At 40.4% G+C, this 25,766-nt stretch overlaps 1 protein-coding gene across 10 annotated transcripts in view; it reads right to left on the reverse strand.

The window, feature by feature from the left end:
• Positions 1 to 308: 308 nt before the first annotated feature.
• Positions 309 to 25,766, reverse strand: part of LOC127428760 (CUGBP Elav-like family member 4) — a 139,939-nt gene continuing 114,481 nt past the window's right edge. For 2 of the 10 annotated variants that reach the window (XM_051677353.1, XM_051677351.1), the window contains exons 5-14: positions 24,950 to 25,029; positions 24,694 to 24,834; positions 23,592 to 23,730; positions 22,878 to 23,030; positions 15,360 to 15,470; positions 13,883 to 13,945; positions 11,662 to 11,742; positions 8,554 to 8,697; positions 5,565 to 5,762; positions 309 to 2,197 (exon numbers count right to left, since the gene is read on the reverse strand). In XM_051677353.1, the coding sequence (XP_051533313.1) occupies positions 5,635 to 5,762; positions 8,554 to 8,697; positions 11,662 to 11,742; positions 13,883 to 13,945; positions 15,360 to 15,470; positions 22,878 to 23,030; positions 23,592 to 23,730; positions 24,694 to 24,834; positions 24,950 to 25,029 (1,040 nt within the window). In that variant the 3' untranslated portion in view covers positions 309 to 2,197; positions 5,565 to 5,634. Of the gene's footprint in view, positions 2,198 to 5,564; positions 5,763 to 8,553; positions 8,698 to 8,718; positions 9,224 to 11,661; positions 11,743 to 13,882; positions 13,946 to 15,359; positions 15,471 to 22,877; positions 23,031 to 23,591; positions 23,731 to 24,693; positions 24,835 to 24,949; positions 25,030 to 25,766 lie in introns of those variants that run through there. The other 8 variants (XM_051677358.1, XM_051677361.1, XM_051677355.1 and 5 more) reach the window with 6 other exon arrangements.

Raw genomic sequence — 25,766 nt, forward strand, 5'->3', positions numbered from 1 at the left:
TCAAAAATCCCATTATCAACTAGTCTAATATGAGCGAAAAACTCCCCGTTGAATATGTTTGAACTCTGAAGCAGCATGTAAACACGCAGTGCGATGGGGTACGATACTTGTGCAAAACATGTACATAATGCCCACTTAATTTGTAACCGTAAGCAGAATGTCCCTCACATTACGAGTTGATGTATCAGCAGATGGCGGACGGCGGATTTTCATGTCAACCATTATTTGAAGGCTTTTCTATTAGCTGTAGCTATAGTAGTTGTCTTTTTGTTTTATTTTATTTTTTAATATATATATATATATATATATATATATATATATATATATATATATATATATATATATAAAAGAAGTAGAGTGTTTCTGTTGCTTTGACATCATTATAATGAATGGCTGCTAGCATTGTAGCACAGTGCTGCAAGGTGAACGGATGCGCTTGCGCTAGCCAATAATTCGGCGCAACATGCGCGAATCGCAGCAGAGTTAAAAAACCGTCAGGTGTCCGTATTTAAAGCCAGCTCTCAGTTCAAGTGGATAGATATCTTTTGTTTGTTCGTATATCACACGTGTTTGCAAATGTTTGCAGAGTATTTTGTAGGGCGGGGAGTCAGATATGTCCGTAACGTTTTCTGTACTATTTTGTAATAATACTCATTCTCTTTAAACTCTCAATTGAGAGGAGGACTTTTTGCATTTGTAAATAGCATATACACATATATACAGAAACTATATCAGTTTTCATACCCTTGAGTATGTGTGTGTGTGTTAGCAGATAGAGAATGTTATATCAGACAGAGAGGAATGCCTGCAGATTGCAGCTGCCGATTTGAGAGTCTTCCAAGTGCTAAAAGTCCAAAGCAGAGCAGTGGTTCAAACTCCATTTTAAATCTACAAAAAAAATTACAGCTCTACATATTGAATAGCCGGTTTCTATATATATATACACACATATAAAATATATGCATATAAATACATATATGGGTTTTGGGATTAATATCATATGTATCCATATATATGCTATACAGGTGCATACATATGAATACATATTGCTTGAACATCTGCTATACATATACATATCGTATGTACGTTATATATAAACAGGATTGTTTATCTCAAACCTTTTTAAGATGGTCTCTTAACTACAAGGTAAGGACATTAAAATAGAAAAGGTAAGGCTGCACTATGGAACAACCCTTCCCATGCACCCTTTCTCTCAACACAGAGAAAACTAGAAGAGAAATAAAAATAAATATTCTTCATTTTGAGCAGTAATTGTAAACTAGCGAAGTGAATGGCCTTGACGGCCATCGGAAATAGTTTTGCCAGTATTCAAAAGCATATCAGCAATCTATATGTATGCATTTATGCATATAGTCATATATGTTCTTTTTATACATATATCTTTTTTAAATACAACTCTTAAACCGATTGGCACAGCAAGAGATGCAGTGGTCTGATTATGTTACAGTCTTTTTTTCTTTTTTCTTTTTCATTTGTGTTAAAAAGGTTTGGTCATTTGGTCCCTACACAACTAAGGAATGACAGGTAAGTCTCCCAGCAGACTGAGGCTGTGGTTTGTGGCAGCCGATGTCCCTGGAAATGGACAGGCACTCCAAGAAAAAGTTGGCCATCTCAAGTCGAAGCGAGTTCGTGTCCTGAATTGTCACATCCTTCCAAAAAGTTTTGTCTTTCAAGTTTTTTTTAAGTCCTTTTTGTTAAATTCTAAAACAGTTCTTTAAAAAGTTTTCCCAAAGACACGTTCAGTAGTACATGATTCCCCTCTAAAAGTCTATTTTAGTTTTAAAAAGTGTTTTTTTTTTTCTCTTACTATTTATTCTTAGATTCAGTGCCTTCGAAGGGCATACATTGTTTTTCTTTTCTTTTTTTTTTTTTAAGTATATTAATGTGTTGGTCTTCAATAATTCGTCCTGTGGTTCTGCAAAATAAGGGCTTGGGGAGGTTTCAGAAAAGGGAGTACGGCATGGTCCAGTAACACCGCGGCTCCCCTGAGTTCAATGTTGAAGTTCAAAAAGGTCCATTGAGCCTGGTGATGGTGGTGTTTGTGTATCACACGGCTACATCATCCACATGTCCCACTTCAGCTGATTCCCCAGCCCTGATTATCTTGATCTGTTGTGTTTTTCTTAGATTTCAAATACATTTGGCATGTTATCAACATGTATTCCAACTACAAAACCTATGAAGGAAGCACAAAAAGAAAAAAGCATAAATTAAACATTGCTTTCTCTCAGTGTTTAAGACAGAGGCTTTTAAAGGAAATATTCACCTCTAAAATATCATTTGTATTTGCGTTCAATTAAAAGATAGCAGTTTTAGTTTTGAGATCATTGACGCCAAATGCCATTCGTTCTTGTTTTACACAGTTTTACCAAATTTGACATTATTACCATTTCATTCTTCTTTCTAAAGTGTGTTTGAAAATCATGTGATTATTTTATTCTATAAAGGATACAGGATTAAAAAAAAGTACAAATTTAAATATTCCAGATAATTTTTAAAATTAATCTATATGTTAGCTTTAGTACAGTAACAACATAAAAGCCAATTATTTAATTTTCCAACAACATGTTCTAGTTATAATATCACAGCTACTATTGTTCTCACACAATAAAAATGGGCCTTCATACATGAAAATATATAGCTGCCGCAAGGGGATCATCGTATTGGGTGGTCCTTGGCATCAAAAATTTAAAAAAAACCCTGGTATATACTACTTTTATGATACATTTATGGTGCTTTTTCCCATCCTTTTCAGAACTTAGCAGTATACAGTAAATCACCATCCACTTTTGTTACATGTAAAACAGAAGCTTGTACATTCTGCCTAATATCATCTTTTGCATTTCATGGAAGAAAGAAAATCATATGGGTTTGGAATGACAAGGGAGTGAGAAAATAACAAAATTGTAATTGTTTTGGGTGAAGTATTCCTTTAAGGCTGGAAAGTACAGGTTGATGTATCAGTACAGTGGTGAGATGTGCAGGAGTCATACTCTATTGTCTATTGCAACTCTGCAGCGAACAGAGGCGGAGATGGCTCACTAGCTGTGTAAGTAGGTAATAACTTGGCCCAGTAAAAGGCATCAGCAAGGTAAATTAATGACACAGCATTGATTTTCCATCTTCATTTAGATGAGGGGATGCGAGACAGGCTGAGATATGAGATACATGTTCACCATGGAAACGACTAATCCTTCGCCCTCTGCCACAGTCCTGCACCAGAGAGATCATTTGAGAAGGAAGGTGCCTTATTTACTGTACTTACTTAAAATCAACATGAAGCCGTATTTGCAACCCTATTTCCTTAATGTGACAGATTTCTTAATGAAACTAAAATTTTACCTTATTTTGTCCATCGGGAATTGATTGGATCATGAAAAGTGGGTGTTCCATACTAGAATTGAGCCAGACCTGAATGTGAGTTTGCTCTTGAAATAACAGCGACACCAATTTTCTGACTGGGATGTGGACGCTCAAGGCCAACTTCACCCTCGAGCATTTCTTTTTCAAATGTATTATATTTTACTGCCATTGAATTACTGTATTAAATATTGGCAAGACTTTAGAAAGGCTACGTTACCTACACTTGAAGTCAGAGGTTTACATACACTTTTTTAACCACTCCACAGATTTCATATTAGCACACTATAATTTTGGCAATTCGTTTAGGACATCTACTTTGTGCATGACATGAGTAATTTTTCCAACAATTGTTTACAGACAGATTGTTTCACTTTTAATTGACTATATCAAAATTCTAGTGGGTCAGAAATTTACAAACACTAAGTTAATTGTGCCTTTTAAGCAGCTTAAAAAATTCCAGAAAATGATGTCAAGCCTTTAGACAATTAGCCAATTAGCTTCTGATAGGAGGTGTACTGAATTGGAGGTGTACCTGTGGATGTATTTTAAGGCCTACCTTCAAACTCAGTGCCTCTTTGCTTGACATCATGGGAAAATCAAAAGAAATCAGCCAAGACCTCAGAAAAAAAAATGTGGACCTCCACAAGTCTGGTTCATCCTCGGGAGCAATTTCCAAACGCCTGAAGGTACCACGTTGATCTGTACAAACAATAGTACACAAGTATAAACACCATGGGACCACGCAGCCATCATACCGCTCAGGAAGGAGGCGCATTCTGTCTTATAGAGATTAACGTAGTTTGGTGCGAAAAGTGCAAATCAATCCCAGAACAACAGCAAAGGACCTTATGAAAATTCTGGAGGAAACAGGTAGACAAGTATCTATATCCACAGTAAAACGAATCCTATATAGACATAACCTGAAAGGCTGCTTACCAAGGAAGAAGCCACTGCTCCAAAACCACCAAAAAAGCCAGACTACAGTTTGCAAGTGTACATGGGGACAAAGATCTTACTTTTTGGAGAAATGTCCTCTGGTCTGATGAAACAAATATTGAACTGTTTGACCATAATGACCATAGTTGTGTTTGGAGGAAAAAGGGTGAGGCTTGCAAGCCGAAGAACATCATCCCAACTGTGAAGCATGTAGGTGGCAGCATCATGTTGTGGGGGTGCTTTGCTGCAGGAGGGACTGGTGCACTTCACAAAATAGATGGCATCGTGAGGAAGGAAAATGATGTGGATGTATTGAAGCAACATCGCAAGACATCAGCCAGGAAGTTAAAGCTTGGTCGCAAATGGGTCTTCCAAATGGACAATGACCCCAAGCATACCTCCAAAGTTGTGGCAAAATGGCTTAAGGACAACATAGTCAAGGTATTGGAGTGGCCATCACAAAGCCCTGACCTCAATCCGATAGAAAATTTGTGGGCAGAACTGAAAAAGCATGTGCGAGCAAGGAGACCTACAAACCTGACTGTTACACCAGTTCTGTCTGGAGGAATGGGCCAAAATTCCAGCAGCTTATTGTGAGAAGCTTGTGGAAGGCTACCCAAAACATTTTACCTAAGTTAAACAATTTAAAGGCAATGCTACCAAATACTAACAAAGTGTATGTAAACTTCTGACCCACTGGGAATGTGATGAAAGAAATAAAAGCTGAAATAAATCATTCTCTCTACTATTATTCTGACATTTCACATTCTTAAAATAAAGTAGTGATCCTAACTGACCTAAGACGGGGAATGTTTTCTACAATTAAATGTCAGTAATTGTGAAAAACTGAGTTTAAATGTATTTGGCTATGGTGTATGTAAACTTCAAATGTATAACTGTAGCCTAAAACAATGCTAAATAGCTATTTGGCTATTGACAGACCCAGACAGAACCTGCAAGTGTTTTTTTTTTTTTTTTTTTTTGCATTTTCAGTGCTGATTTTGCAGGGAAATATGCAGAATAGATTTAAATATGGAAAATAAATTATATGGAGTGGAGAGTACTACACTCTAAAAAGGAAAGTTGTTTCTTTTCTTGATGAATCATGCACAGTAAGACCAGGAATGAGCATTTAAAAAGTAAATTGTGTCAATTTTGATTTCATGTTGACTTCAAACATTCAAGATTCCTATAGTATGTGTGTGTGTGTGTATCCTTGGCTCCTGCATGAGATTCTTGCTGACCTGTCGTTCCCTGTGCGCAGCGGCGGCCTTCACCCCCAGGGTCAGGGGTGGCTGGGGGGAGGGGACGGGGCTAATATGGGCGGTTGGCATCCTTTGGCCTCTTCAGCTGCACTTTGAGTCTCTTCATGCCGATCTGAAAGCCGTTCATGGACTGGATGGCGGCCTGGGCACTACCCGGGTTATCAAAGCTCACAAAGCCTGGAGAACAGAGGAAGAGAGAGAGAGAGAGAGACAGAAGATGACATGTTAGCACCAGATGGAGGAGAGGGGGGAAAGGAAGGGAATGCGATGGAAAGATAGATTGAAGGAAGGCAGGGATTGACGGATGGATGGGGGGCGGGTGGGTGAGAAACAGGTTACAGTGACTATGTTTACGTGGACACCAGAAAGCGGGTTACTGCGAGAAAGCAGTGCTCCGGTTTACATGCACTATAAAGCGGCATACTCTTCACTCCTGTATACATGCGGCTTGGTCAGTAAGCAGCTTTCTTCACTGCAACGTAATTTTCCCATGACGCTTGTGTAAATAACAAATATGGCATCCGAGGAAGACGTTGTTATTTCATTCTCCGTTGCTTAGCTTTACTTCCAGATATTCCAGAGTTGTTGCTGTTTTTGTTTCCTTAACTTTCTATCACAAACTGTAGCGGAATTGCGCTGCAATAGTGGGGTTTCCTCTTATGTGAAACTCTGGGATTCCCCCCAATGTACGAGCACATAGATGCGAATGTGAGGGACATTTGATATTTTACATTGGTGTGTATAAATGGACATAGTTTATAGTGTATATGCTTTTACCACTGTACTCCGAGAAATGTTAAATTCTTTCCACTGTGCTGATTTGTTGTTAGGCTCCATCCTATGACATTTGTTACCCGGTCTGTTCATGCACATGCGCACTCTTCAAACACCCATCAGAACACCGCTTATGTGTTTACATGGCCACATTTAGCCGCGTTCTTGGGGAGAAGCCTAGGTGTGATAAACCGCTTTCTCTTAATCCCTTTAACGGCATATGAAATTCGCCATTCTCATTTACATGACGTTTCAGAATACCGCTTTGTGCAAAAACCCTGGAATAAACAGTTTTCTTAAGTGCATGTAAACATGGTCAGTGAGGCCAGAAATGTTTTTTTTTGTTTTTTTGTTTGTTTTTTGTTTAGGTGAAAAAATGAGGTGAATATGAAATTAAATTAATAATGAAATTAAATTAAAATATCATGTCACAGATTCAGAAGATACATATTAAACATTGACCATATATGCACAAAATCAATACAAAACTACAGCATACAGTACACAATCATCAATAATCGGAAGCACAGAGAACATGCAAAATCTAATACACAATATCCAGTTACTCCTAGCCTTAGCAAGAGGCAGTTAGTCGGACCCCTAATCAAAATTGCAAAGAATTGGTCTGCAAGCGTTGATTTAATCTACGAAAACCCTAAAAAAAAATCCTTGTATTTGTCAAAAATAACTGGTATTACTACTGTGTAAGCAACAGTGTTGGGGAATGGCTAGCTTTTTAGTAGCATGAAAGCTTAGCTATACTTTAATGCTACCAAAACCATAGCTTTTCCACTAACAAACTACTTTTTCCAACAAGAAATATTGTAAATTCTGTGTTTTCATTAGTAGCTTATAGAGTAGCTAGCTACTTTATCTAAAAGGTAACTTTACTGTAGCTTAACTACTTTAAAATAGCTTGTAGCTTAGCAAGCCACAGTTTCAAAGTAGCAATGGTAAGCAATATCCTTGTGTATTGTGCTAAATATACTGACTGATTAAAAACAACTACAATTTTAGCAGTTAGAAAACAGATGTTGTAGTTTACTAGCATGAAAGTAGCTAAGCTGTTCCCAAAATAGCATAGTTTTTCCACTAGCAAGCTAATGTTTCAAACAAGTAACATAGGAAATATTGTAAATAATGTGTTTTTGTTAATAGCTAGCTACTTAAACAAAAAGATAGTTTGACTGTAGCTTAAATACTTTAAATTATCAGTAGCTTGTAGCTTAGCAAGACTCAGTTGCAAAGTTGCATACCAAAAACTGTGCTAAATGTACTATGTGATTATGACACGATTGCTAAAAGCACCCATTTATATTAAAATATCAGTAGATGTATTTTGCTTTACAATGAAAGAAATCCTGCTGACATGACAGTAAAATTCTGTCAGTTAGCACATTAACATTTTGACACAAATTTTTTCCCCCTCCAATTTCTCATTCTCAGTCTTGAGATATTGTGATAATTTCAGCCAGCTCAGCATTTCAGATCATCATTTCTGAGTATTTGAAGCGCCTCTCGCTAACTGTGGAGGTTTATATTAAGTACGAATCCAATAGCGCTGTGTTTGTTCATGCATATGATGCTTCTGATAAGTCAAAGAGCCACTGAAGCTAGAGATAGCACTAGTTAAAATACAGAGGTTCAAAGTCTTCACAACCAGGACACAAGAACGCCCTTCTGCGAACCCCGCCCCCCAGCCTCATGTACTCCACTGATTAAAGGAATAGTTCACCCAAAAATTAACACTGATTATCTACTCACTCTTATGTTGTTTGAAACCCATTTGCGGTAATTTTTTTCCATGGAACACACAAGATTTTGTAGAGGATTACTTTTTTTAGTGCGAGTTTTTTTTTGGTGTGTATCATTTTTAGAGCTTGACAGACATGGTTGCTATGAACTGTCATTTTATGTAAAAGAGCTGTGTGAAAATTCTTGAATATTCTTCTGTGATCCATGGAAAAAATAACGGCATACAGGATTGGAACAAAATGAGGGTGAGTAAACAACAACATTTGTATTTTTGGGTGTAATATTCCTTTAAGTCTGCTACATTATATCATTTTTTTCTCCTTTTTTATGTCTCTCTTATTTCGAAAGCTTTGCTGTGGTAGAGAAATGAGGTAAAAATGTTAATAGTGTGAGTAGGAATGAGAATAATCTTCACAGGTGTCTTATCATTTTTACCCACCAAAGCATTTACTTTGGTTTGTCGCCCGATCCACAAACACTTTGGAGGAGATGACATTACCGAAAGGCAGGAACATCTGCATCAGCTCGCCGTCCCCAAACTCCTGAGGGAGGTGATAAATAAACAGGTTACACCCTTCAGGCCCTGGAGAAAGAGAGAGAAAAGGAAAGAAACAGGGACAGAGGTGGAGAAAGAAAAACACAAGGACGATTGCAGAGAGGAAGATGGAGAAGAAAGTGTTGTGGGGGAGGAATAAGGTGGAGAAAAGAATGAATAGATAGAAGGGGAATTAAAAAAAGAGAGGGAGGGCAAAAAAGACACAGAGAGTGAAATTAGACAGCTTGAAAGAAAAATACAGAGCAGTATGCCATGTGCATTCCAGCACAGAGATAAGAAGACTAGTACCTAAAATCATCACAGAGAACTAGCAGTTCTCTCCTAAGGTTTTTATTTAAAAAATTTATAGTTCTGACTAACAACAACTGTATGCAACCTACATTTTGGCTAATTGTTTATTCAGATTATAATAATTAATACACTTAACTACTTACTGAACATTGGTGTCTTTATTATATTATTGTTGGAGTTGTTTTAAAAGTCACACAAACAGGTAATCCCAACCCAAACTCACACCATTGGTTGAGCCAATGTTGTTATGTTGTGCCCAGTGCTGAAACAAACAGAGCACAATTTCGTTTGGTGCCACTAGTGGCACAGAAATGACATATTTGCTTAAATTTGATAAAAACATCTGTAGCATGCTGCAGACAGACAGCAACTTTCATCTGCCAGTTTGTTAGAAGGAAATAGAAACTTTATATATGTTAAATAAGAGGAAACATGTTTACATACATATTTATTTGCAGTGCTGTCTGATTGCCAAACTAGGCTTCATGTATAAGTGTATTTATGTCAGTGTCAGTTTATTTATAGAGCAAGATTAAAAACAACAGTGCTGACCAATGTGCTGTACAATAATCAAGTATAAAACACTGTGTAAGGATGATACCAATGAACATACAACAATAAAACATGTAAAATACTAATAATTAACTAAACTCTGTTAGACCAAATGTCACAGAAAAAAGATGAGTTTTCAGCTGTGGTTTAAAAATGTATAAAGAAGAGGCATTTCTTATGTACAAGGGTAAGCTGTTCCAGAGTTTTGGGGTGGCTACTGCAAAAGCCCTGTCACCCTTTTGCTTTAACCTGGACCTGGGAACAATCAAAGTCCTCTGTTCAGAGGACCTAAGAGACCTTGTGGGATTATGCAGCTGTAGTAGATTAGAAAGGTAAGATGGGGCTAAACCATTCAGTGAATTAAAAACAAATAAAAAGAGTTTAAAATCGATTCTGTAGCGCACCGGCAGCCAATGGAGAGAGACCAAGATGGGGGAGATGTGATCTCGCTTGCGTTTACCAGTCAGGAGCCTAGCAGCAGCATTCTGAACCATTTGCAGATGAGACGATGACTGACTGATTCCTACGTAAAGAGAATTACAGTAGTCCAGTCGTGTGGAAACAAAGGTGTGAATCACTCTCTCAAAATCAATAAAAGTAAGAAAAGGCTTAACTTTGGCCAGTAATCTTAAATGAAAAAAGATAATCTGTTTGTCAGATTTAAGAGTGTTATCAATCAGTACACCTTGGTTCTTCACAACTGGTTCACAAAAAGGGGCAAATGGGCCCAGGTTTGAGGAATCGAGGATGTCCGAGCCCCCAAAATAAACAATCTCTGTTTTTCATTTAGAATTAGAAAATTCATAGACTATCATACAAGCAGTCCAGTAAGGATTCTGCAGCACTTTTAATATTTTTTCTTAGTGGCAGATAAATTTGCGTGTTATCTGCATAACAATGAAAAGAGATGACATGTTTATTAAAAATGGACCATAAGGGCAGCATATACAGTGAAAACAAAGTAGGACCAAGGATGGACCCTTGGGGAACCCCACAAGTGAGGGGGTCAGAAGAGGATGAGACTTGACCAAAGTTAACTGAAAAACTTCTATTGGACAAGTAAGATTTAAACCATTTGAGAGCAAGTTCCTTGGATACCTACTGATTACAGTACTACAGTATACTCTAAATGGGTCATTGACAATTAAGGTTGTCTGAGGTATTCTGAATTTTTTCATAGACATTAAGATGAAAACATTCCTAAAATATTCCTTTAATAATTGCTGCTTACAATATCGTACAATCTGCTAATTTAGCCTACACAGACATCATGACAGCTTCTCAGTGTAACTATCTATATACAAATCTCACTTTAACAGAAAGTTAATGAAAAGGCAATTATGAAAGATGTCACCAGATGCAGAATCAACTCTGTTAGCTGCGTTTCCATCCAACTATAAAATGTGCATAAGACATTCTGAATGGAAACGCTTGATATGCGAATAAACTCCCAAAATTTTCACAAAATTTAATGCGCTAGGAGGAGGTGGATTGTCTAGAGTTTAGCATTAGTTAAAATGTGCATTAAAGTGATGGAAACGGCTTATTTGCATGAACGATGACGTGTCATGACCATTTAAAAAGCACGATGGCAATGCGCTCGTTGGATGGTATACTGTATGTGTGCGAGAGCTTGAAGTGACTGGCTCAATGAAAGGCCTGACCTTGGCACACAATTCTTCAAACGTAGCCCTGGTTAGTTGAAAGTGCTTCACCCACAGATCGCTGTTAAAGTGGGTCCTCATAATCCACCAGAACCGTTTTGAGCGCGGGTGCTCCCAGGTATATGGAGGCTGTCGGCGAATGGGAATAGCCATTTGAGCCCTCATTATGTGCGCTATTGCACTTATTCTGCAACGTCTCCTGGCAGCATTTAATAACAATGTACAATTGCATTATTACAGCAAATACAACTTTACCCGAGCAAAGAGGTCTTTCAGCTGCTCCATGACAAAAAGGCGGGTTCCCTCAAGATAATGCGCATTTAAAATTCATGGAAACGCTCAACTTTTTGCATTTTCTTTAGTAAAATTTTCAGAAATGTGCATTAAAAATGCTAAACGTTTTGAAGGAAACCCAGCTAGTTGAAACTGTCTTAGTTGAAACTGTCTTAATGTACTGTAGCATGTCTGTTGGCAGCAGACTCACCTTCTCTCTGTTGCTGGGGGATGATGGGAGGTGGTTGGGGAAAAGCCTGGCTGATCTGTCCATATGTAGCAGGGAAGGCTGCTGAGACACATACACACACACACACCTATGTGTCAGATAACACACACACTCATACACACATTCCAAACATCTCACACTGGTTGACTAGTCATCCAACAAGCAACTAGTGGCAATGCTTAAATTGGCGTGATTACAGTGTGCTGTGCTGTGCTGTAGCTTAGAGGTTAGACAGTTTGTGTGGTAAAACACTCTCAGAAAAGTTTTAAATTCATTCCCTTTTTAGCACCACCACTACAGCCATACAAATTCCGACAGACATTTTTGGCCGCCGCATCAAATTTTCTTAGTGTTTTTTGAGCATCCCGCCATGAGCATTTTTGTTCTTGACGCATGAATATGTCTAATGTAAACACCCCCCAAATAATTTTTTTTTTATTGTAAATAACCCAACTTTTAAAAACGTATCTCAAGACCCTTGCATTCTGTTCCACTCCACTGCCTATTTGTTTTTTAACACAAGAATGTGTCAAAAGACCCTTTCACACCACCAGCGACATCACGTGAGAAAGCGACACGATCCCATTCATTTACAATGAGAGCATAGCGACTTCCGGCTACTCAAGCTGCAGTGGCAGTTGGCGACTGAGATCGCAATGGAGAGCGACAAGACAAAGTTGAGAAAATTTTACATTTATGCAAATGACGAGCGACATTCGCAAGCGACTACCAATGAGATTGAAGACAATGTTGCTCATGTCATCTGTCTCCTGGCAAACTGGAGACGAGTACAGGCAAGATGGAGAAGTTTCAGCATCGTGAGGGATTTTTACTGTTCTATATCATTTGTCTGTTACCAAATGAATGGATATAATAAAATAATGATGCGTGGAAAAGTGTGTCAAAAATGGGCAGCGTTCCATGTGAATTTGATTCATTCATTCATGATAGACTGATCGTCTTGTTAATGATTTATATTGATAGATTGATCATCTTGTTAGGGATTTTATGCACTGAACACTGCTGCACATTTTATAAAACACTCTACACTGCAGAATGTAAATTTTTAGAGACAAGATTCCTTGTCAAACTGTAATGATTTCTTAATTTTACTGGTACTAGGCCTCATCCGTGATCAAATTTTCAGCTATGGCCAGACATGCAGTCCTCCAATAACGTTCCAGTGACAAACAGTAGGAACGCCCACTAGCGACACAGATCGCAGAGTCTAACGACACCAAGCAGCAAAGTCGCTGGCGGTGTGAACGGGGCTTTATGTAAATGCCCCTTAAAGGAATATTCCCAGTTCAATACAAGTTAAGCTCAATTGACAGCATTTGTGGCATTACATTGATTACCACAAAAATTAATTTTGACTTGCCCCTTTTTTTAAAAAAAAGCTCATATCTGGGTTCCAGTGAGGCACTTACAATGGAAGTGAATAGGGCCAATCCATAAACATTAAAATACTATTTCAAAAGTAAAGCCAAAAGACATTAGCAATATGCGCGTTATCATGATTTTAGTTTGATAAAATTGCTTACTAACCTTTTCTGTGTAAAGTTATATCCAATTTTTCAACTTTGTTGCCTTGATGATGAAATGTCAACAAACCCCAAAACCCTAAAATGACTTAAACAACTTTACCACTTAAATAATACACAAGTTTTAACAGAAGGATTAATGTAAGTGCTTTTCTAAAATTATAAGTTTCACATTTCTGCCTTTAATCCCTCCAAAAATTGGCCCCATTCACTTCCATTGTAAGTGCCTGACTGTAACTTCGATTTCTGCTTTTTTTTTTTTTTTTAAGAAAAGCGAGTACGAATCAAAAGGTGTGGTTATCAAAATTTTTCCACAAATGCTGTCGATTGAGCTTAACTTGTATTGAACCTGGAATATTCCTTTAAGAAACAGGTCTGATCAAAAATAGGTTTTAAAACTTTGTTTTTTAACACAAGAACAACATTATGTTAACAACCCCTATGAAACGTGTCTGATCGGGTCGGGTGAACCCAAAGCCAGGGCTAAGGATAATTAGTTGACTAGTCCATTCTGAAAATATGTAGTTTTGCACTCATCCCAAGTGCATGCATTTTTTATTAACTTAACACCCTTGTTAAACTTAACATGTTTCCGTATGTAGACACAACATGCTCAGATTCAAGACAAATCACAAACGGCCTCTCTTTGAGTGACAGACCTGCATATTGTTGGACTCCAGCGTAAGCCTGCTGTAAGGGGTCTGCTGCAGTGGGACTCTGAGCTGAAGAAAGAGAGAGGGAGAGAGAGAGAGAGAGAGAGATAACAGACACAGGGTCACCGAGTACATTGGGGCAGAGCTGTACACAGGGAGTGAGCTTACATCACGCCCCTCCCCTCACTCCACACCGTTAACCCCAAACAATTAAGCCGCGGAGCTCGAGCAGGGCCCTGCCAAGCTTCCCTGCTGCCCGAGAGTTGGAAAGACAGCCACTTCTACACGGTACATCAATCAGCTGAGAACTTTCACAGTAATAAAGGCAATTCTGCCCCAGTCTTCTAAACTCCTGTATTTCTATTCTGAACACCAAGACACAGACGGACAGCTCAGTAACTTATGGTTAAACACTTGTACACGAACACAGTACATTTTTCAACATCCACTGTCTGAATTTGTGTGTTTGGAGCTCGTTTGATGGACTTGTACTGTAGATTATATTTCCCTTAGAGTAGTTAACCTCTTTTGCTCCAAACCCATATGACTTTCTTTTTTTCCTTGGAACACAAAAGGAGATGTTTTGAAGAACATTCCTTTCCCTACAATGAACTTTAAAATGGGCACAAAACACCATAACATCAACATAAGTAATCCATTTGACTCATGACTGTACTGAGGAACAGACCGGAATTTAAGTTGTTTTTCAGTGAATATTCAAACTTGCTGCATCGTGTTTGGTTATAAGATATGCGGAAAAAAAGCTGTTTGGTGTCATTGGTGTCCAACATGCTGCAGCATGTCTTCAAGTGCCAAGTTTTGAGATCTACAGCAGAGTGGAAAATAGTCAGTGAATAATGACTTAAATTTAAGTCTGTTTCTCGCACAAAACTGTCATATGGCTTCAGAAGACTTGGAATATGTGGAATTTAGTGCACAAGTCATATGGACTACATGTACAGTTATGAGTGTACCATGAAAGAAAAAGTCAAATGGATTTGGGATGACATGAGAGTAAGTGACGACAAATATTGTAATTTTTGGGTGAACTATCCCTTTAAAGCCTACACAAGGACCACAGTTTATCACAGTGGTGTAGCCTAGTGGTTAAAGTTCTGGGCTGGTAACCAAAAGGTTATAGGTTTACAACCTTATCCCCAGGTTACTGTCTCTAAGTTAATTGTAAAACTTTGTACAATTGTCTGCTAAATGACTTCTTACAATACTTTACAGTGCATGCATGCAACTATAGCCACATTATAACAGCAACAACAAAAAGTCACTCTACAAAATTGACAACACCAAACAAACATAGAGATGTCTCACATTTCACTACCTGTCAAGAATATACTGCATTTGTCTCTGTTGCGCACTCATAAACACAAAGAAACACTGAAACCAGTCAAACACAAACACACACAGTAATACAACACTGCACGACACTAACAACAGGTCTCGGGTGAATTTTGAAGGAGGTCGATACCTTCTGAGAGGGAGGACAGGAAGCAGCTTCCCTGAACCCCAAAACAACTCCTCTGCGCCACGCCCAGGCCGCCCTTCTCCGAGTCTTCCCTAAACACCACCTCCTGCAAAACTGGGATACAGCCATGAGACAGGCATTTGCTTTTCTCTGTGGTACTGGACATAAATACCACTCCACAACACACATCTAAAAGCTAACAGCTCACCGCAAGACATTTCTGCTTACCCTTACAACTCTAAACGGACAGTTTTCAGATAAAGTTGCTTTGAAACAAGCTTGTTTAATACCAGTCTGTTGACTCGTGAAATAGACCACACATACTATCATAGTTCCTCAACAATGTACGAGTGAACAGTGCTTAAGATAAATTGCTTTAATGTAGAAACATTAAACTGTATTATAAACAATGTTCATGTACTGTACTGTATATTATTGTTTATAAATTAATAAGCTCCACAAACGAATACACACTGAGTATCTTTAGTTCATTTATATAACTTAGTACTTAATTATGAAAATACAGAGTGACCTTTTCACCATAATGCAAAGTGTGAACATAAGTGTGACCATGGCACTTTTTAAAAACAATATCAAAATCTGCCATAACATTCCAATATCGGTGTTTCTTCAATTTTGGGCATTTCTAGCACTGTGGACATCAAAGTAAAGTCTCACTTTTACTAGTTCATTTAATTTGTCTACTAACAATGTCCACAAACGCATGCACAGTACATGCATCACAGGAGTTTTTTGTCTGAAAGTCCTGAAAATTGCCAACAGTTTCATTGTTTAAATTTCAACAGAATGTGGTGTTAGAAATGATGGTGATGGAATTACATTTTGTAACAATTTACAATAAGGTTCCATTTGTTAACAGTTAACAACATTAGTTTGCATGAAATAACAATGAACAGTACTTGAACAGCATTTATTAATCTTGGTCCATGTTAATTTAAACATACTGTATATTAATACATTTTCAATATCAAAAGTTGTATATGTTAACATTAGTTAATGCACTATGAAATAACAATGAACAATTGTATTTTTATTAACTAGCATTAACAAAGATTAATAAATTATGGAAGCCCTGAAATGCAAGGTGAAAAAAAAATCACTAGATGAAAATTCACTAGGTGAGTCTATGTCCCACAATAATTGTATTTTATTTTTTCCTTAGGACAAATTTATTTTTCTCTGCATTTTTTTTCTCTCTGAATTTTATTTTTCTTTCTAAGAGGCAAAAAATGAGATTTTTTTCTTGCTAGCTAACAATTAGCATGTGGTACCAACCTCGACCACCAGGTGTTACTATCAGTAAGTACAAAATGCTTACAAGATGACAGAACGTCCTGGTTACTTGCGTAAACTCTGTTCCCTGATGGAGGGAACAAGAAGTTGTGTCGATGTAGTGACACTAGGGGTCACTCTTGGGAGCCCGAGACACCTATGGTCTTTGATAAAAGGCCAATGAAAATTGGCGAGTGGTATTTGTATGCCACTCCCCCGGACATACGGGTATAAAAGGAGCTGGTATGCAACCATTCATTCAGGTTTACTACAAACATGGAGACTGAGGCAGAGGGGCTCTGCCCAAAGAAGACGCAGTTTGCCAACAGGGAAACGAATTAGCGGAAGATATATATCACATGGGGTTACCTTACAGGGAACCGCCACATGCGGAGCACCTACCCCAGAACAGGGTTCATAGTTAGCACGTGTACTGGGCCAGCAGCGAGCCTCTCTGAAAACTCGACTGCCACAGGGCTCGGAGGAAGTCAACCAGGGAACATAATTTGTGAACACTACTGGGAATTAATGGCGCACGTCTTCAGTTCAGAAGAGTTGGAAGGCGCTATGTGCAAGTGATACACCTGGCCGGCTATCCCTGGCTTATCCGCTTGCATTGCGTGCCACTACCTGGGATGAAACCGGTTCCACCCGGAGGTTGTAGAACCTTGCAAAGGTGTTGGGTGTTGCCCAGCCCGCTGCTCTGCAAATGTCTGTTAGAGAGGCACCCCTGGCCAGGGCCCAGGAGGCCGCTACACCCCTGGTAGAATGGGCTCGTAGCCCTACTGGGGGCGGCATGTCCTGGGTGTGATATGCCATCGCTATGGCGTCAATGAGCCAGTGGGCAATCCTCTGCTTGGAGACAGCGCTTCCTTTCTGCTGTGCACCAAAGCACACAAAGAGCTGCTCAGAGATCCTAAAGCTCTGCGTGCGATCCAAATAGATGCGTAAAGCGGGTACCAGACACAACAACGACAGGGCTGCATCTGCCTCCTCCTGGGACAGCGCTCGCAGGTTCACCACCTGATCCCTAAAAGGGATTGTGGGAACCTTGGGCACATAGCCCGGTCGGGGTCCCAGGATCACGTGAGAGTAGCCCGGACTGAACTCCAGGCATGTTTCGCTGACAGAGAACACTTGCAGGTCTCCTACCCTCTTGATGGAAGTGAGCACAGTCAGTAGGGCAGTCTTCAAGGAGAGTGCCTTAAGCTCAGCTGACTGTGTGAGCTAGGATTAGCCAGTCATCGAGATAGTTGAGAATGCGAATGCCCACTTCCCTTAACGGGGCAAGGGCTGCCTCTGCGACCTTCGTGAAGACACGAGGAGACAAGGACAGGCCGAAAGGGAGGACCTTGTACTGATATGCCTGACCCTCGAATGCAAACCACAGGAAGGATCTGTATCGAGGTAAAATCGAGATGTGGAAGTACGCGTCCTTCAGGTCTACTGCCGCGAACCAATCTTGATGCCGGACGCTTGCCAGAATGCCTTTTTGCATCAGCATCTTGAACGGGAGTCTGTGTAAAGCTCGGTTCAGTACTCGCAGGTCCAAGATTGGCCGCAACCCACCGCCTTTTTTCGGTACGATGAAGTAGGGGCTGTAAAACCCCTTCTTCATCTCAGCTGGAGGGACAGGTTCTATCATGCCCTTCAGTAGGAGGGTGGCGATCTCCGCACGCAAAGTAGCAGCATTTTCGTCCTTCATCAAGGTGAAGTGGATACCGCTGAACCTGGGCGGGCGCCTGGTGAACTGAATCGCGTAGCCAAGTCGGACAGTCCGGACCAGCCATCACGATGGATTGGAAAGCGCAAGCCACACATCCAAGTTCTGCGCAAGGGGGACCAAGGGGACAACATTGTCGGACGTACTGGCAGGTGGGGTCTCGCGGCGGGGCGGAGCTTGAGGTGCCACACCACGTCGTGGCCGTGCTGAGTCTAGGGACATCGAAGCACTTACCTGGCTCCTTGTGACCACCCCTGGAACAGCCTGGGATGGGGAGGAAGAGGCCTGTCCTCGTGACCCGTGGAGACTGTCATATCGGGGGCGAATGTGTGCCACAGCTGGGCGCTCATGGGCGGGAAGACCACTGCTGGAGCGCCAGTCCTGCAAGGAAAAACCCGTGGACGGTAGTCGTGATGACGGCCGTGCACATTGGGTATGTGACACAGGGAAGAAGGAAACCGCTCATCTGCTGAACTGTTGGGTACCGCAGCCACTTGGGCATACGGCGAAATCAAACATAAAGGCAACAAAAGATCTCCACCCGGCCCTCCACCGGGGGATGGAGTGGTCTTCTTACCAGCTCCAGATGAGTGGGTTTCTTTGACCCTGGGTCACCCGTCTCAGGGGCGCTTTGACAACCTCCATGGGTTCTTAGCAGCCGACTGTGAGACGGGTGGCATCTGCATCCTGCGGTGGGCTCCACGCCGGGGCTGGGCCGAAGTGGCGGGCTGCGGCGGAGCCGGTGCAGTCACCGCAGGGGAACGCCCTTGCGACGGGCAGGATATGCCGGATAGCCTCCGTCTGCTGCTTCACCGTCGAGAACTGCTGGGCAAAGTCCTCGACGGTGTCACCGAATAGGCCAGCCTGGGAAATGGGGGCAGCAAGGAACCATGTCTTGTCGGCCTCACCCATCTCGACCAGGTTTAGCCAAAGGTGGCGCTACTGGACCACTAATGTGGACATCGTCTGCCCGAGAGACCGTGCCATGACCTCCGTCGCTCGGAGAGTGAGGTCAGTCACCGAGCGCAGTTCCTGCATCAGATCTGGGGCAGAACTACCCTCATGCAGTTCTTTTAGCGCCTTGGCTTGGTGGACCTGCAGGAGAGCCATGGCATGCAGGGCAGAGGCGGCTTGTCCAGCAGCACTGTAGGCTTTAGCCGTCAGGGACGACGTGAACCTACAGGGCTTGGACGGGAGCTTTGGGTGTCCGTGCCAGGTGGCAGTGCTCTGCGGGCATAGGTGCACCGCGAGCGCCTTATCCACTGGGGGAATCGCCGTATAGCCCCTGGCCGCTCCCGCCATTGAGGGTAGTGAGGGCGGAGGAACTGAGGAATCGGGACCGGGCAGTAAAAGGTGCCCCCCACGATTTTGTGAGCTCCTCGTGCACTTTCGGGAAGAAAGGCACTGGAGCGGAGCGTGGCTTTTTGAGTGGCGCCGTGAGCCCAGGAACCAATCATCGAGCCGCGAGGGTTCAGGGGAGAGTGGAGGGTTCCACACTAGCCTGACGCTCGCGGCCACCCGGGAAAGCATGTCCGTCATCTCTGCATCAGCCTGTGACTGGGCAATCGTCCCTGAAGAGGGGAGCCCAGCTGAGGCTTCTGCGTCTGACTGGACAAGCCCGCTCTCCGATGCTGCGCTCGAGAACTCATCATCTTCGCAGGCTCTGAACAAGAGGGACGCCGTGAGACGAGCCGGCGGGCTCATCCGGAAGCCTGACTGGGGCAGATGAGCGTGCTGGGGAATGGGAGGTCCGCGGGGGGATACCCGGCAGAGGCGATCCCATTGGGGTTCCCAAATCGCCCCAGTGCTAACTGCGCTGGCCTCATAACCATAGGAAGAAGGACCGAGGTGGGGAGCCGCTGGGGTTTCTTACGAAAGCAAGCCGCGACCGCAATGTTGCCATGGTCATGTTCTCGCAGTGAGAACTCGCGCCCAGACATGAAAGACAGCGATCATGACCATCCGAAGTTGAGAGAGAACGACCGCAACCAGGAATAACATACAATCGGAAAGGCATCTTCCGTGTGTGCCGCTCTTTTAGAGAAATATACTCTTTTAGAGAAATAAACTCTTTCAGAAAATATACACTCTTTTTTCTGCCGAAGCGCCCAGGGGCGTTCTCTGCAGTGCACCAGTGCAGAGGAGGGAGAAGCCGCTGAAATGCGCCATCAGATCCAGCATAGGTGAATGAACAGTAGAAATTCAGCTCAGTGAGCATGACCGTTTGGCTCCGAAGAGAAAATCTGAATGAGTGGTTGCATACCAGCTCCTTTTATACCCGTATGTCTGGGGGAGTGGCATGCAAATACCACTCACCAATCTTCATTGGCCTTTTATCAAAGACCAGAGGTGTCTCGGGCTCCCAAGAGTGATCCCTAGTGTCACTACATCGACACAATGTTGAGTGAGTGACAGATAGGGAATGTTGGTAGTACTTTATCTGCTGATTTAAAGTTATAGTATACTAAAATAAAAATATTGTTTTTCAAATCTAAATTAAGAAAAAAATTTTTAGACAGTCTTCTAATACATGAAATCCCACAATTAAATAAATATACCTTTAGGTTACATATGTTTCATATGGCATTCGTTGTGACAATGAGATTATTTCTGATTGTTTGATGACCTTCACCATTGGGAATATCGATGCTGCTATTGATATTGCGTTTCTTTAAATTGTTGACCAATTTAAACATGCGCTAGATGGACGTCTTTGACCATTGTGACACCTCTCGCTGTGTTTTCGGTGCATTCTGTAACCTTCATAAGCATAAGACTTAATACTTAATGATAGGGGTTGGTACCACATGCCAATTGTTAGCTAGCAAGAATTGTTTTTTAAATTAATTAAAAAAATTAATTTCAGAGAAAACAAAATTTCATAGAGAAAAAAACTTCAAAGAGTAAAAAAAAAAACTAATTCAGAGAGACAAACTAAAATTTCAGAGAAAACAAAAACAATATTTTGCCTGAGGAATTTTTTTTTGTAGGACATAGGATCAGGAAGGCACTAAGACACGTAAAAAATTTACCTAGTGAAATTTAGTTTTTTACCTTGTGGTTCAGGGCTTCCGTAATAAATGCTGGAAAAATATCTACCTTTTTCCTGGGGGTCTTACTGGTGAAACGAATGTGGATGGGACTTCCACCTTAAGTCGTTCTATAGTATTCCCTAGCTCTGGTTGCAGTCATTTTAAGACCCTGTTTACAGCTGGTAATAAGACGTGTTTCGGATGATCCGTTCACAAAGGTCAGCGCTAAATATAGTTGTAAATGGGGTGCAAAATGTTTTGTGACTGGTTCACAAAAACACATACAGAGGTAGTCAAAAACCACATTGCATTTGAGGTTTAAAATGGCGTCTTGATGCGTCCCGGACAGCAACAAAGCACCACCTCTCACCAGTCAATCACCTGGCAAAATTTTTTTTCAACTTACGTGCGGATTTAAAACGAAATAACCGTCCGCTCTGAAAACTATGAGAATGAGAACCTCGCAGCTCTTCCTTAGTGTGCCTGTCTGATTTGAACATTTGATTTGACTTTATGACTTTTTTTAGTTTATTATCGTTCAGTAACACTGATATTTTGATTGATGTATGTCCATACGAAATCATACACTCAAAATCCCAACACCACAATGGAAGAATGAATGGACGTATGCCGTAACAACAGCAGTGTTTACTTGACATTGGAAGTAACGCCCATATTTCTCGCTAAGCATCACGGGACATAGGAAATAGGTGGATACTGTCCATTGTTAGTTCATGATATCTAATGCATTAACTAATGTTAACAAATGGAACCTTATTGTAAAGTATTAACAACATTTTTAAAGTTTTTGAAATAAAATGGCTGATTTCTTTGTATTGATAAGATTTATTTCATAGCTAACATTTTATGTCTCCTAAATAAACACAATTAAATAATACTGGAGAAATTACAGCTTTAATTGGAAATGACAGCCAAGGAAAATACTCTGGTATTTACCTTTCAAACATCACTAGTCTTATATTTCATCTTAATTATGCTCTTCACTGACACTTTTGTCAACTTGGTGAACAATTACACTAAATTATGAAAAACATTATTTACGGGCAAAATTGTTTGGTGTGGGGGAAAGGATGCCACAACTGTAGGTTGTAATTTTTGAACAATTAGAAATAATTTTCACTCAATAAATAATGAAATGGTTTATGTTTATTTATCTCTTTGTTTAGATTATTAGTTTTAAACATGCCATTATTTGTATTTTTATCATGTGTTTTCATAGTTTAATATTGAAAGTCTGGATCTAGGATGAGGCTAAAACAATCAAATCTATAAATAAAAGTCATTTGAAAAGTACCAAAATTAAATGAAGGTCTGGTAAAAAGTTTATAAGCAGTTTTAATGTGACCTTCATATAACAAAAAGTTTAAATTTGTTAGTTTTAATTAAAATCAACCACTGGGACACGGAATTGCCCAAAGTTAAAGAAACACCCATGTATCTGTTGATGTGTACCTGGGTAAGGATGGATCCCATTGGTAAACATGGCCTCTGCTGGGGGCTGGCCATTGGCCTGATGAGGTGGCAGCCCTGTGAAACCATTAACACTGATCGGAGATGGAATGCTGGTCACTGTGGGAGCCGTGATGCCAGGGGGCGTGCTTCCACCTGGGGGCGGAGCCAGAGAGGAGATATGACACAACTGAAGACTGTTTAAGTACTATGCACTTACTTCATTAAAAAGTTCAGTGAACAATTAATGTTTTTTTGTAAAATACCTAGGGCTCTTACTAAGCAAGAAAAAAGAAAACATTATTGACAATTACTTAAGAAGGAACAAACATAGTATTGAGATATTGAGACAACATCAACAGAGTAACATAGAAAAACAAAAACAGCTAAAATGGAAATCCATGAATAATTGAAACACATTAAATGCTTCTTGTTTACGCCAGGCAAAATCATTCAGAGCTGCACTTATGCTCTATAAATCAGGCATAGTCTCACAAGCCAGACTCCTGACTACCTGTATAATGTACAGCGCACATTGTAGTTAATGAGCGAAAGCTCATTTTTTAAATAATGACATGCATTATGCACCAATCCATTCTGCAGACAGTTTTCAAAACATGTACTAACCACAAGGCCATGCCTCTAGAAAAACACTGTTTAGTTAAATCTTATAAAATCAAATTATTGTACCATATGTGAAAGCGTGTTTGCTCTCACCTGATGTTGGGGTCATGGGAGCCCCTGGGAGGCCGTTGATGGTGGCCATGTGTTGCATCTGTGCAGCAGCAAAAGCGGCCATAGGGCTTAGATATCCTCCCTGACCAACTGATGCCATCAGTGCTGCCTGCTGCTGGACCTGAAGGAGAACACCCATCCAAACACACACACACACCTTTAAATGAAATTACCTCATAAAAGTTTTCTCTCCTGTGTTAAAATATTTCCTATTCAAGACAGGAAATTGGGGTGCAGCATACTGAAAGTCTCATGCCTTGTTTTTTAAATAGCCAATAAGCTTTTGTTATGTCAGAGCCATAAACCATGACTTTTTCCTTGCTAATCGGTTAGAAATTATATTAGAGGGAGGGACATTTTTATTCTAGAGAGCATTTGATTGAACAAAATCTGTGTAGTGCAAGATGAGTCATCAACATTTTTATTCAGATTTTGTGAAAGAGAAAGACTGTATATTTTAAATGCGTATATCTACTAAAAGTGAATTTCGTCGACTTTTATGCATACGCTAGCATTTAGATGGTTTCAAAGCTAACAGACCTGCACTAAAAGCCACAAAACACCAATTTTGATTTCATGGGGTCTTTAAATAAAAACAAAGAACATGCCATCTTACACTCTAAAAAAGAAAGGTTCCTAAAAGGGGATGATTTATAGTTATAGTATAATAAAATAAAATGTGTGTTTTTCAAATCTAAATCAAGAAAACAATTTTTTTTAGATAGTCTTCTGATACATGATATCCTACATTTAAATAAAAACAAAGAACATGCAATCATACACTCTAAAAAAGAAAGTTTCCTAAAAGGGGTTGATTTTGAGCGTTGCCATAGAAGAACCCTTTTTATAATGGGGAAGTTTCATGGATGTCCTACATGGAACCATACGTGCTGATAAAGTGTGTATAATGCATAAAGCATTGTGTATAATCAAGACTTTAAAAGAGTCAACAGATTTTTCCACTGAACAGCAGTGAGATTTTGTAGTTTATTGGGGGAAATAGTGAGTAATGAGAAAAGAGAGAGAGAGAGAGAGAGAGAGAGAGAGAGAGAGAGAGAGAGAGAGAGAGAGAGAGCTCTCTTGCCTGTGCATAGGCACCGTACGCTCCAAACTGCAGGGCCATCGGATTGAAGATGCCCATCTGACCGGCCATCTGCTGCATGCGTCGAATGGTCCGCTCCTTATCTGTGTCTGCAAACTTTACCACCAGGCTGGAGGAAGCACCCTGAAACACACACACACACACACACACAAACATACAAACACAAGAAATGAGGATGTTTTTTGCCTAAAATGTGCTTATCATACAGAAGTACATGATCAGACGTGTTGGCACTCACAGGCATGGTTTGGCTGCCGTGTAAAGCACTAATAGCGGCCTGAGCTTCTGCATGAGTGGAATACTTCACAAACGCACAACCTAAAGAGAGAGAAACAATCAAAAACACCATCTTTAACATTAAATGTGTCCATATGTTCTTTTTGGGAGTATCAACAAAAATGAAACCTCGTCTCAAGGAACCACGTTACCATACTGACATTTTTGCAAAATGATTTGGACGTGTCGAGGCCAGGGCAAGCTCATCCTATAGGCGCAAAAGGGTACATAATCAATGGACATTCCACTCCTGTTCAAGCAATCGTGTAATTTTTTTTTTCCTCTAAATTTCAGAAGCGAGCTACACTGCGTGCTGCAATGCAGCAGAACTCTCTTTGCGATGTGCTTGGACCTCATCATTTAACACACAAACCACAATTACGGTAACAACCAAACATAACATTAAAAGTTCACCCAAAAATCGAAATTATTTTATCATTTGCTCACCCTCATGCCTTCCTAGTGCTTGAAACATGCGCAGAGCGCTAGATGGCGCTAGGAAGTGTAATCGAGCTTGAAATCATGATCGCCAAGGAGACTGCAGATGTCATGATTTATAGTGAAAAAGGAGTTACATTTTGGTCTGTTCTCACCCAAAATAGATTAGATAGCTTCAGAAGACACTTGAGTCTTATGGATTACTTTTATGCTGCCTTTATGTGCTTTTTGGAGCTTCAAAGATTTGGTCACCTTTCACTTGCATTATATAGACCTACGATTTTTATTGTATTTACTGAAAATACAGAATTATGTTAGATACATATGCTGCTTACACACTG

This window comes from Myxocyprinus asiaticus, chromosome 38 (assembly GCF_019703515.2).
Source record: "Myxocyprinus asiaticus isolate MX2 ecotype Aquarium Trade chromosome 38, UBuf_Myxa_2, whole genome shotgun sequence".
NCBI lineage: Eukaryota > Metazoa > Chordata > Actinopteri > Cypriniformes > Catostomidae > Myxocyprinus > Myxocyprinus asiaticus.